The following is a 14,048-nucleotide window of genomic DNA, read 5'->3' on the forward strand; positions in this document are numbered from 1 at the left end:
ACGAAAAATATGTAAATAATGAATAATGTGGTAAACGTTTATTTTCTTACGAATTGTTATATCGTTATCGTAGAAATCCGTTAAAAACGAATATCTGTCGTGCACATTGGACAACCGCGCGATGCATTTTCGTGTACATTGCCGAATTCGCGATAGTATACCGAAGGGTGTTGCACGTCGGCGGTCGGACAATAACGATGTAACGGCAATGTAACCGCGGGGTAATACGGTTGCGCCTCGTGGAAAACGCGGTGGCGGTTGCACCGCCACCGGTACAACAACCGGAAGCAGGTGGTTCCAGCCACGCACCGGCGGCTTCCACGCCGCGTTCCGCAGCGCGAGCCTCGCGAACTCGTACGGTACGGTACGGTACGTCCTTCTTCTTTACGTGCTCGCAAGGAGAAACGACCGCCAGCTATCTTGGAATCGCGATTTAATAGCACGTAAAGCCGCAAGAAATTGCCGCGACGCATTTTCACGTGGGATTTAATCGACGGGCGATGCCGGAGAAGCTTGTTGCGCGCTAGATCCGATCTCCGAGAGACGAATTGACGTAGTATGTTATTATACTTTAAGATCTGTTAATTGAGACGGTTTAAAACGCGCGTTTTTGCGGATATTAACCTTAAAGCTAGCGATGTATCTCGAACATCTCTCCTTTCGTTGTTAGAAGGGTGATTTATTATTCATTTCTTTCTTTCGCGGGAACAATAGACGTTATTAAAACTTTCTTTTGCTTTGAAATATTTACTGCTATCTTTTTAGAGAACTTGATTGATACTTGACTAATTTTCTTCCTCGCCTTTCCTCATATTTTATTAGAATGTTTAATAAATTTAGCGATAAAAGACAGATAGAAATAATCCTTTATACGTGCATATAGATATTCTAATTAGTAATACATATAACGGAAAAATAATACAAAAGAATAAAAACAAAGTATAAAAGCAAAAATTTTTTATATATTAAAATTATCGTTGAAACATTTTGATTGCAAACATATCCACTTTCAGATAAGAAATTCATTAACATAATGTTGAAAAAGAATTAACAATCTTTTTACACACACAAGTGTTTTATTACAACTGATTTAAATTCTAAATTCATTTGCTTAAAAATATTAAAACGGAAAAGTTCTTCTTCAATTTATTTAATCTCTTTATTTACATTTTTCCTTTTTTGAAACATCCTTGTTCCTTGTATCTATGAAGATTGTATAATGCTAATCGTCAGTTGATTGGCAAAAGAAGATACTGTCGTTTCCACCTTGCGACACGTTTCCGTTGTCGGCGACGTGCCGTCGCGTCGGTCGCACGATAAATCGCAAAATGAGCGTAAGAATGAGCCGAGTCGTCTCGTCAAAAGAGACAAGGAGAGAATTCTTTTCTCCATAACGGAGAGCTCATCTCGGATCCGTGAGAAACGGATGCGATTGTCGCCGCGCGGAATATAATCGGCCCAGGTAGCAGCTTTGTTAATCAGCGAGAGAGTGAAATGCGTGCGAAGTGGGCTGCGGTTCTCTCTCTCTCTCGAGATTATCGGATAAGTGTGGTTGATGGCAAAATAAAAAATCGTAATGGTATCAATGACTGGTATCATTACTTAATCAGTCGTGAAAACATCTGACTCAGCTACGAGATAAACGTCTTTCGTCTTTCGTCATTGAAGTAGCTTCCAAACTTCGTACTATTATATTTATCTTGAAAAAAAATGTTTGTTCCTATTTGACGAAACTTATTTCGTACTTTAATGTTTAAAATATTTGTTTTAAATATATCTTATCATTTGGTAAAGCTAGAATAAATTTTTATTATAATTAATATAATTACTACTTTATTGTCAGTTATGGATAATTATTGTTTACAATTTATTTCGAATACGCATTATGTGTTTTGCATTAAAATTTCATTTTAATTAAACGTTGACATATAGATATTTATTGAGTATCTATAATATCAGTTACGTTATATTAATTTATGTCATTCCATTTATATTTATTATAAGAGAATCTTTTGTTAGTTGCAAAATGCAAAAATTTGAAAAATATTGCATGAACCTCTACGAGACAGTCGGCTTTTCAAGGGGAGATAAGACGTTTTTTTAAGGTGTTTACAAGAAGTAACGGTGACCAGAATAGCACTTTTAAAACATCCGATAAAATTAAGAGCCTGCGAAATAAAATGTTTAACGCTGACAGCACGATTTCTTCGTAATTAAACGCAAGCGGTACGTTTAAAGAAGTTATAAAGTTCCGAGTTTATAATATTCTCGTGAAAATTCTTTACCGTACATTGGTGATAAAAGCCACTTATTGGGCCAATTCCTTTTAGTGACACAAGTCGACACAAACATCGTTCTATCCTTCTTGGCATTCAATGAATAACAAAGACAGAACGACACTTGTGTCGACTTGTGTCACTAAAAGGAATTGGCCTATTATGAGTTCATATAGGTATAATAAAAAAGGAAAATCTATGTGTGTTACTTTGCACACCTTTTTTCCTCATTTTAATAAGTTAATTGAAATTAATAAGGAATTTTAATTTAATTTTGGGAAGTTTTAATTTTAATTGTGCTTGAAAATTTATCGAAGAAAACAAGAGAAACTGTTCCAAATTAAATTAATTAGCGCAAAACAAAATGAAGGAACGTATCTCTTTCATAATTTCTATAAAATGATAGATGATAAATAAAGCGAAATTATTCAGCAGTAAATGTATTCGCCGCACGAATTTGCATCGTAGAAGGTAACGGAAGATGCCATAAATACAGCGGAAAAAAACGTTGCATCTTCGTTAATTTGCTTCCTCGCAATTATAACCGCGCACTTTCGATCGGCGAAGTGTTGTCCAATTATCACCTTGGACGCAGAAAGCTTACGCACAAGTAATTTCTAACGCGTCGATGATTCCGAACAATTCAATTTCCGCAGCGATTTATTTCGTAGGCGAGAACTCGTGAAATTATTAACACTGGTGCCTATAACATCGCATAACGAAATAATTAACGTGTTCCGATGCCGTAGCGACTTCAAAGCGGCCCCCAAGACACGGAAGCGGCCGTTTCTCTCTTCGCACCACTTGCTCGGTACATAGCAGGTCATTGGGCCATGGAGAATCCTAAGATGGAACGGATTCAGCGCGAGGAAATCCAATGTGCGTGAAAAATTATTCAGATCTCTTTTATTTACTCCGCTCTTTCACCGCCACCGTTAATTCGTCGCGCGACTCATTGTATTTCTTTCGCGGCGGTCGCAAAGATGTTTTTTCTCCAAAGCGACGTTCCGATTTTCGCGATAAATTCACTCGAGTGAATTTTACCGTTAATTCAGAGATCAAAACTCTTCATCTTCCGACAATTGAAAGATGAGATGGTACTTTAACACGAAATAGATCATAAAATTCTCAAAAATAGCTTCGTTAATAAATTTTTAATGATTATTATTGTTCCTACAAGAAAGACGAATGTTGCAAACGCTAAATTTCTGTTATACTTTAACAGAAAGATTATAATTAGAAAATTTCTATACAATTGTTATCGTTCTATAGAAATTTTTTAATAATTTAATATATGTATATTTAGCGTTTGCAATATTTCTCGCTCTTATCAATGAGAGAAGCGATATCTTACCGGTTTCCGTGATAAGTCGACGATTGGAGATTTTCGATGAAGGCGACCTACAAGATCGCTTGAGGGTCGCCTCGAAGTCATCCACGACATCGCTCAGATCCACGACTGGCGAGGGATGCAAATTTCCCTGCTGTCTTGGTGGTGGATGATTTGATCTCGGCGAAGTAGTCATCCCGTTCGCGGTCGTACATTCTTGTGATATTTTCGGCAATTCGGCTTCTATGCCCGCCAGTGCCGGACTCACCTAGAATCAAAAATAAAGGAAACTATCTAACACGAGGATGCCTGTTCACCACGTCCAATGTGATATATGTCCGTGCACTGCACCGCGCTTTGTCGAGTGATTTATCTTGAATCTTCACGGTTTCGTCGCCCTGGCGATGAGCACGTTTATCGTCAGAGTCGGTAAATTTTAACGGAAACAGAGTACAAACTAGGCGTGATATAGTATGAAGTAATTTAATATGTTCGTTAAAATTATTGTAATTTTTACCGTAACATGGAATTAAAAAAGGTATTTAAATGTAAGAGGTTCTATGTCCTTCACAATTTTTATTTTTATCAGGCCGTAATATATATCAAGCACAATTATTATTCATCAATTCCCATCTTACTTAATTAAGTCAAATAAATGCTAGATTAATTTTAATTAAATCCTACTATCACGACATTAATAAAGCAAAATATCTAAAATGTGATATCAAGTGTTATTTACACAGTTGATACGGGAAACATTCGGAAATCGTATGCTGATAATACATAACCGGTTTCACTTAACCGCCGCACAATGATGCTTTCAGTATACGTAATTAGAAGTATCGCTAATTAATTACCAGGCCCAAGAGAACTTCCATTGATTGACATTGTCTACGACGTTCTCGCTTCTTGCGTCGCTCCGTGCTGGGCCTGTCCCCGGCGCTTCCGGCCGCGACGGCCTCGCAATAACGCACGAAGTCCAGGTCGATGTGATATCCATAAGGGCAACAAAGGCATTTCGAACCGGAAACATACGCCTGCGTCCCCACTATAAATGAAAAAGCTTTACTTCAGAAAACTTCATTACTAAATATTTATCTCCGATAAGACGAGTATATTTACTGTTGAGACAACTGGTCAAGGTTGCGCCACCGCGCTATTAAGATAACACAGATAAAATTTCTGCAAGCTCCGTTTATTCGTAAAGCGCTATATTTTTTTCTTAAATTTAAATTAAAAATTAAATTAATTATTCATCATGATTGATTTATTGTGCATGCTGAAAAAGCATATGATTAATGATGCTACTTTATCTAATAATTAATTTTTCATACTCAAAAGACATGTTAAACTACAATATAGAATCGATTATTAATATTATACAAAATTTTAAATTATCAATATTTAATTATCAATATTTTAGCAATTAATTAAATTAATTGTTAGAATAATCGACAGCATTAAACCATTCCGTGTTTCGATCGCGATTCAAGAAAAAAGTTTTTCGGCCGATCTATTGTTGGAATTAAATCAATCGGGCATTGTTCATCTTCGTCGAACGAGCGTTTGTTCGAGGTTAATGGCCGCGGTGCAACGTAAACCGAAATATGTTGTAACCATTGGCAACTATCCAGAGAAACAGTAATAATAATCTCGCCAAGTTCGTTAGTCGGATGAATATGGAGATTCCATTTAGTGTCATACCGCTCGCGCTCGTAGTATCACAATATATGTGGCAATGACTTAATGAATTCCGCCTCGACACATCTCGGTATTCCTCGTCGGATTCTAAATTATGTTCAGTCAGGTGCCTTTGTTCTTATTTACACATAATTACAAGAGGGAGGAATTATATAAAATAATAATAACGCTAATATAGTATATATATGTATACATAATACAAAAAATTATATATTTTTATCGTAAAGAAAATTATATAAGAAAAAAAATCTGCTGCAATAGTAACAATTACTATTATCTTTTTCATATTTTAATTTAATTTTACATTATTTTCAAACGTAAAATAATATGGATCGTTACACTTTCGCGCTTGTGATTTCTGATTTGATTATGGCCAACGATCTCCTATTATAGACGCATGCACTTTTATTAAAAGTGACTCACCGTTTCCATTGAAAACGCGGGTTGAGGGGACGACAGTCAGGGCCATGATCCCGGCTGATCGTCAGACGTACTTGCAGATCCGCGTTTCCATAATCCTGAGAGTGCAAATAAAACCGTACATTAGTACGCGTAAACGTCATGTACTCGAAGAGATTCACGCATTGCAAAGAGGAAGGAATTGTGAGGGCGATAGATTTTTCTAGCGAAAGTCGGAACAATTGCCTGCATGCCCTAATTGCAATTATTGCACAACCGCACAGCCGCTACAGTTTCTCGGAATAATTACATAATTTTCTAAACGCCTGACATACCTTCGTCAAGAATCGCGTAGCGTGCCTTAATATAGTCAGTCACTTCGTCTTCGTTTCTTAAACCGTTTCTCAATTGAGCGAAAGTTCGTTTGCAACAAAATCTTCATTATCATAGTCAGTAAGATGTAGCGATTAGCATTTAATAACAGGGTCGCGCGCAATGCGAAATCATTCTCTTTTTTACAAAGAATTGCGAGTTATATGGAGAGATTAATTAGTCGCGAATATCTTTTCTCTCACAGACTTTTTTCCTTTTTTGATACTTTCTATAACTCGTACACAATCTCTGTAGTTAACTTGTTTAATTGTACAACTGTTTAGCAATTTATTGAATTATTCAAGACTTTTGAACAAATCTATTATACGTATGCGTGGAATAAAACAGAGCTCGACGGTACGCATTTTTCTACTAATTGACAGTTATCCGCGTGACTCGAAAATTTGCTACGGCGCTGTCGCAATATATCATCCTTGCGTTCGTACGCTGAAAGAATTATTATACGCGGATGGTGCGGAGTGCGCTTTTAGGCGCCAAACGTTTGTCGCGCTTTAAACCGCAGAAAGGTATAAACCTTCTTAAACATGGTTTTCACGACGCGCCCGCGACGGGCGAGCTAATTCCGTATTCCGGATTTCTGGTCTGACGACAGTGCGCGTCCTCCCGCGGTTTCTCTCTCTCGTCTGTCGTCTCGTCCACAAACTTTTAATTGTTCCGCAGGCGGAAGATATTCGGTGTAAGTCGAAACTCGGATATTTTTACGAGCATTTCCGGCGAACCGTCTCCGGTTGGAATTTTTTAAATACAATATATACTCTCTCGACTTCTCGATATGTTACTTGCCGCTCGTTAAAAATTTCGAGGCTTCGCAGAAACTTTAGAATAAATAAGAATTAATATTTTTTTTTGCTTTTATCGCAATTGCGAATAACCCGCGCTTTATATTAATTCGCACACATTCATTACTTTCATATCGATATCTTGAAGACTATAGATATCTCTGTGGAAACAATCTTCCGAGTATTTTTGCGATACAAAAAATACAAGATAATAGGTATATTTATTTATCAATAAAATAAACGTACTTGATTCTTGTTGTTGATTCTTGTTATGCATCTTACAGTTAAATTCTCAACTGCTTCAGAATTTAAAACGAAACTTTCGCTCAACGATTTTCTTTGATTTCAAATGATGGTATCACCTTGTATAAATTAATAATGTAATTACATCCACATAATTATGAAACATGATGTAATATGAAAATATGCACGGCTTTCACTTTTTATTCAAATCAATCGAGTCTCTTACGTTGAGCAGTTTTTAGCACTACTCGTTATAATTTTCTTAAATGAAAAGTATTATCTCAAGTTATGAAATATCATGATTACTTACTGATAAAAGCAATTGCTCGGAAATCTTTATCAAGAGTCACGTAGATCGTTTACCAATCAAACATTTCCGTTTGACAAACCGACTGGAGGAAGACAGAGCGAATAAGTTTTTGAGCGAGCGAAAGGAAATTCTTCTCGAGTCGCGATCGAATCGAGATGAAAGCACGTTCTTCTTCGTGACAGAAAACCGCCTCGGCGAGCTCGAAGGGACCACTTAGAGGCGACTCACGTACAGTATAGGGAGACCCGGCGGCGGTGTCGTCGTTGAATGGAAAGTAAAGTAAAGTCAGCGACTCCGCGCGCTCAGAAACCATGGCCTAATTTCAGAAAAACGATGAACGCACGAACGTGTCGATAAATTGCGCGAAATTCCTCACCGGAAAGCGCGAACGCAACTTACATCGGAGTACGTCTATCCGACAGTGCTAAACCGGATCGATATACAGTGTTTCTGTCGCGCTGATAAGCGCGACCGCCTGATAACGAATTATAGTACGCCCATACGCGCGTTGTAGGAATTGGGGCGACACATAATGCGCGACGCCTCCGCAAAAATTAATTACTCGTTGAGTATTTATAAGGTGTCTCGAGCTCCTCGCACATTTTCTTTTTCATTCAAACGTTTTCTAAAGTAAATGGTTTTGCTTCTTAAAACATGACAAATAAAGAATAAATAATTTATGAATCAATTTCTGAATCTGTCTGTTATTTTAAATTGTGTGGAAAAAATACGTTAATATTATAGATATTATGCGATTAAGTAACTGGAATTCAAACATATTTCCTAACTATAATTTCGGAATTTTTCCCACGAGAACTCATTTCCCTTTTGTTTCCTATTAAGCCAAATACACATTAGACTTACGCAAATGAATAATTTGCTTCGTTGTTGGTGCTATTCGCCCTCGTTGAAGAAAAATGCTCATTCGCACTTGATTCATACTTGACGTTTAAGAAAAGCCAAATGGTTTTCTTCTTATTTATTAGAACCTCAAAATGCTAGGATTTTGTTTTATCACGTCGCTTATGCTATACATAAATGTGAATCAACCTCTACATGCGTTCCCGCCGCGGCGTGTCGCGGCGTCATTGTCGATCCGTCTCACTCCGGATTTTCGGTTGTTCGAAGGGGTCGTTTTGATTGTTCGTCGCGAATGCAGGCGCGAAACAAGTACGCCGCAGCTAAAGTGGCGAATCGTCACATTTCGCGTTATTTGTACAGAGGCGCGTTACAGGCCGTGTAACAAGCGCCGAGAGTATGTTGCGCGTGCTACGATCGTCGTATCGGCGTTAATTAGCGGTTGTAATTAACCATACTCATTCCGCATCGACATAAACTACTAATCATGAGACAAATTTCGTTATTACATTCGTCGGGAGTATATATCGCGCTCGGAAATCATAATCGAGTAGGGAAAATTTGGGACGGACAATACGCCGAAAGCAGTAGTAATTAACGCTTTAGAGTAATTAGGCACGATAATATTCCATTTAATGCCTATCTAGTCTCGAATTTATCACCATCGTGGAAAGCGGTATTGAATTAAGATACGCGTATCGATTATTAGTTTCTCGATTACGCGACGCAACCTGTGGAAACGTATATCGTATTATTTGCGTTACACGACGAATTAAACTCGCATTAACGACGTTAGATCAAAATACCGGGGCAGTAATTAGCCACCCACGAGAAATTTTCTCTCGTCAAAAGCGCAAAATATTGTGTAGGTAGACTGACTGGACATACCGAACCGTGATTTTATATTAAGTTATCAATCAGGATATCGGAGAAGCGGCGGTCTCATTCAGGTATCACTATTACTGAGTGCGCGTAACCTTGTGTAATAAAAAGTCGGCAGATGATCATAAATTATAAAAATACTTTCTAGACTCTCTCTCGAGAGAGTCTATCCATTTCGAGGCAATAGATAGAGGCATTTTATTCACGTTTATAATATAATTTCACAAATCTATTGCCTCGATATTGCAATAAAAAAATAACTCACCGGTGCCGATGCGCAACAGCGGAGTTGTAAGTCGTAACCCTGCGTTGATCTGTAACAGAAAAATATTTTTACATTAAAGCAACGAGTCTAACAATGTTAGGTTTCTGTTTTCGTGAGAGTAACAATCGTCTCGGAAATGATATATTTGTTCTGACAATTTTCGAGCGTTGTAGAGTTGCGAGCGCACGTCCGTAGCAGACAGTCAATTTATGTAACCTCAGTTTCGTATTATTATAATATATTTATCTTTTATCTGTGTTATTATATGTTACATTTGGCACATTTATCTTGTTTAAAACACGCGCTTTGACATTCTCTCGAAACCTTTCTAGACTTTTATATTTTTCAGGAGAAGCGTTCTGTTTCGTTTAATTTAAATTTACAATTCAAAATGCTACTTTATAATTAACTGAAATCTAATATCGAGTGTATAAGTCATTTGTTGAATTCTATTAATCTTGTGTCAGTCTTGTCTTTTTATTTCACTTGCTGCTATTGTCTGCTATTACATGCATATTACAAAATCTTGTCTGATTAAATATGTGTACATAATATACATATAATAAATATATACCTATATTATTTCAACATAGCTTAAATATGACGTTAGATTTTCCGGAACATATATGTATAGATGCGAGTACATAAAGTCAGCGAGTAGCAACGAGAACACGGCAGTGAATAATGATCGCGCACGTCCTTGCAAGGCTAATGCCCTTGTACGACCACTTTCATCTGCGATTATCTATTAATGTCGCCAGAAAATTATCTTACGACATCGACGTATAATATACGCACGAATGTTGTAATAAGATATTCAAAGCTCTTACACGTGTCTCGTTATAATCGGCACGCAACGATTATAAGGAAAATACGTGTGCACTAGATAAAGTAACTTTCAATTTTGTAGGTAACGCTACAAGAAGCGGATATTATATTGGATATCATGAGCTCGATCGAGTTGAGAATTTCAATTATAATAATTAGCTTGTGATACACTCTCGTTAACTTTATATGAATGGATGACGTAATTATATAAGAAATTACACACTTTGTTACGATAGACATCATCGTGTTTTAATACTCGTTTATTATATATTCTATAAGATTAAGTATTCTAAATATGGAACACGTAATACACTAAAAAAATCTAAAATTTTTGGGAAATTAAAAATTTTATCTAACTACAAAGAAATTACCATATAAGCAGGCAAATGACAAGAACTGGATTGAAGTCTGATTCATCCAAGTAGATCTCATCATACCGTAAACGTCATCATCGTTACTTTCCGGCGAAAGGAAGCTCCGTTTACTTCTATGTAAGGCTGCGCCATAAAAATCCTCGTTACTTGTCACCTACGGGAGACTGAAGAAGAAGTCTCGCGAGAGCGCTCGAGAGCAGCAACAACGTGCGCTAACTTTCATTTTCACGGTCTCGCCAAAAGCGATCGAAACGAACAATCGCTCGCGAAGTGAAACGTGGGATTCCATTAACGGAGCGTATAAATACTCGCGAGTACGCGGTGCAATAAAGCGGAACAATCCCGTGCGGGAAAATCCAGCTTATCTCGCCGACAAAGGGAAAGAGTTGTTTGCCCGGCGACGAAACATTTCTCTCGTGTCGGATCAGATAAGACTGCAATGTCGCGCGCCGTGCACACGATGCACACGGAAAGAAACGCCGCGACGCGACGTGTCGCATTGTCGTCTCCTTGGCCTCTGGCCCGCGATTATGGACACAATGGCTCGTAAACAATAGAGAAATCGTGCATTCGCATATTGCGACCCATCGTTCTCCCCTCCCCCCCCCATTCGCCGTATGAGCGCGATATTATGATATATTCAGCTGTACGTATTATGAATTATCGTCTCAGCTACCGCATGCAACGGATGCGATCGTTTGCATCTGTCCGGTGCAACGTGCTCGTCTCTCTGATCTTTATAGATAATATTGAACTTGGCGTCAACTATTATTAGATCTCTTGGAAATATTTACAATGTAACTATGTGCAAAATTGCACAAATCATTCGTTTTTATATGTTTTTATTATTATAATATAGATATTGCCAGTGAATTATTCATTTTTTAATTAATTTAAATAAATATTTTAAGAATTTAATATGTATCAATAAAGATTTTATATAATGTTAAATGATAAAATAATACTCGAAAGTTTTTCTTGATCTAAGGACATATTCTTATGAATCTTTCAAAGTATATAACTTTTGGAATCTTCGATGTGCTTTGAATAATTGATTACCGCTCGCCAGTCGCCACCCTTACATTATCAGTATGAGGATGTAATACGATACAACAGGACGCATAACAATTATTAGTAACGTGAAGGGTTAGCGGGATGCATTAATATCAATTTCCTGTTTTTTCGTCAACTCCTGCTGCCGGCAATTTTTTCTCAAAGCATGATATTAACCGCGATACTTATAACGAGGCTCTTCATCGTATATAAATAGGAGGAAACTAAGAAAAGAGAGCGAGGAGTGAAAGATAAAGAGTCATGTGCATCGTCAAAGTCCGTGCAGGCACACGGACCACAGCGGGCGAAAAGGATACATCCTGCATGTGCGACGGAAAAATCGGATCTTGACAATCCACAGGATCTTCTTAAGAGTTATTCGTGAATCGTCCTGCCGCGGTTCGTAACGCTTACTCGCGTTCTACGTGCTCGGGAGCTCGTAAAACTCCATCATCATCGTCATCATTTCCAAACGAGATTGTATCGTGAAACAACAAGTTACAAAGCTTATGCGTCATGCTTTATGCCCGTCTATTTCATCTAACGCGGCTTTAGAGTCCGATAAAGCACGCATGTAAAGCTCAATATATCACGCATGTTTCTCAAACACCCCTGAACGCGTGCGTTTGTCGGCCCTTCTAAGAAATGGCGCGCTCTTTATGTTTTGGACCATTTGTCACTTTCAACGCGCGGAAACGGCAATGACAGCTGTACGACGAATTTTTCTACACTCGCGTTACCTTTTAAAGTAATTTATAATCGTCACTCTTTCCCGATTTCTTGGTACAGCAAAATATCTAAACGAGCGTTCTTATCATTAACCATTACTTGCATATAAAATAATTCTAAAGGCCGCATACGCGAAACATATTCGAAATGGAATAATGGATTGGAATTAAGCAATGTGCATATTCATGCGTGCGTACTGTAAAATATACTTAATAACCCGGAAACGCCGTACACTCGGAGATCGATTTCTTTGCTATTTGAGCGACTCAGGCACGTCAATGCTTAGCCATTCATTTTCCACTTTCTAGTGAATGGGAATGACCGACTCGAATGTCACACTACAAAGGTCGAGATATTCCGTCTGTTCAACGTCTGTTGCGCACTAAAGAGACAAAGTACATACACGGCAGATTATTACGACGGATTTGTGTGCTATGGACACACGCACACACGCAACATGTCCACGAGCGCGCCCACACGTCGGCCGTCCGCCCATTAAGGCTTTTCTCAATGAATGTGTGCACGCCGAAAATATCACCGCACCGGATGACGACTAGAACCATAGCCATAACGCGTATTTTTGTCATCTTCTCGCCGCGAAGATGCGGTCTCTCTTTCATGGCTCTTTCGCGGTGCAACAACAGGAAGTAACGACTCCACTACGACGACAACGAGGCCATGCGAAAATTCACGTGGAACCAAACGTGAATTCTTTGAAAACAAATAATCGAAAAGAGAGATATTTCTGAAGAAATTGAAAAGCAAAAAACAATATTTAATTTAATATGATAAATTGTTATAAAAATTTTATATCTAGTAACCATTTAATGAAAAAGAAAATTGACACGGAGAAAACAAATCAATGTATGTATCCATAGCACAACGCTTTTTTCGATGTTTAGTGTGATTTTGTGGGTAATTAATAGAATAAAAACCGTCTACAATCGTAAAAACAGTGCTTTTGCTCACAACTTTAACAACAAATTTTAACTAGCGTTATAATTAAGTTTCTGTGGCTCTTTGTACACGCTGGCATTTCATTTGTCGTTATATCGAAACAACAAAAGAGACATTCGCCTCAAGGATTTCCCAATACAACATGTCGATACCGCGGCACGCGATTTAGTTGAGCGTGAAATTGATCTCCATTCCGCGTCCGCCCGCGACAATGGGACATATAAATAGAAATTAAACTCGAATGTAGATCGCTATCGTCGACGGAATCAGATCGAAACACTCGGAACACCTACGAGACGTGCCTCTCTTTATCCGCCTGTGCTTTTCCAATCGACTAAGCAATTGAATTAATCTTGTATCCCACAGGATATTCCACATTTACCCGTTACCGAAGAATAAGTGCAGATTCTTTCAAGTTCAGAATAACTTATAACGTATAAATATCATTCCAATGTAGTATTCTAATTGTAGATTATATCGGTCATATATTTAACTCAAAAATTTCATATTCGAAAAAGTTCGATAGTGCCTATGACGGAGAGAGAACAAAAAGGCCAGTAATATAAACTTGATCTATGCATAGATAAATAAAAATTACAGGTCGTCTATTTACCGTGAATCTAAAGATAGTGCGAGCCAGTCGAAGGATAATCATGCCTCTCTTTGCTTAC

The 14,048-nt window shown here is 37.8% G+C and overlaps 1 protein-coding gene across 3 annotated transcripts in view; it reads right to left on the bottom strand.

Annotated features, from left to right (window-relative positions):
• Kank (KN motif and ankyrin repeat domain-containing protein 2 kank) overlaps positions 1-14,048 on the bottom strand; it is a 36,409-nt gene that overhangs the window by 12,821 nt on the left and 9,540 nt on the right. Inside the window, exons 1-5 of one of the 3 annotated variants that reach the window (XM_071716237.1) lie at positions 10,636-11,072; positions 9,437-9,485; positions 5,731-5,825; positions 4,464-4,654; positions 3,631-3,874 (exon numbers count right to left, since the gene is read on the bottom strand). In XM_071716237.1, coding sequence (XP_071572338.1) covers positions 3,631-3,874; positions 4,464-4,654; positions 5,731-5,776 — 481 coding nt within the window. In that variant the 5' untranslated portion in view covers positions 5,777-5,825; positions 9,437-9,485; positions 10,636-11,072. Of the gene's footprint in view, positions 1-3,630; positions 3,875-4,463; positions 4,655-5,730; positions 5,826-7,431; positions 7,801-9,436; positions 9,486-10,635; positions 11,073-14,048 lie in introns of those variants that run through there. The other 2 variants (XM_071716236.1, XM_071716238.1) reach the window with 2 other exon arrangements.

Source organism: Temnothorax nylanderi, unplaced genomic scaffold (assembly GCF_030848795.1).
Source record: "Temnothorax nylanderi isolate EJ_2023f unplaced genomic scaffold, tnyl_v1.0 TNYL_tig0179_pilon, whole genome shotgun sequence".
Classification (NCBI taxonomy): Eukaryota; Metazoa; Arthropoda; class Insecta; order Hymenoptera; family Formicidae; genus Temnothorax; species Temnothorax nylanderi.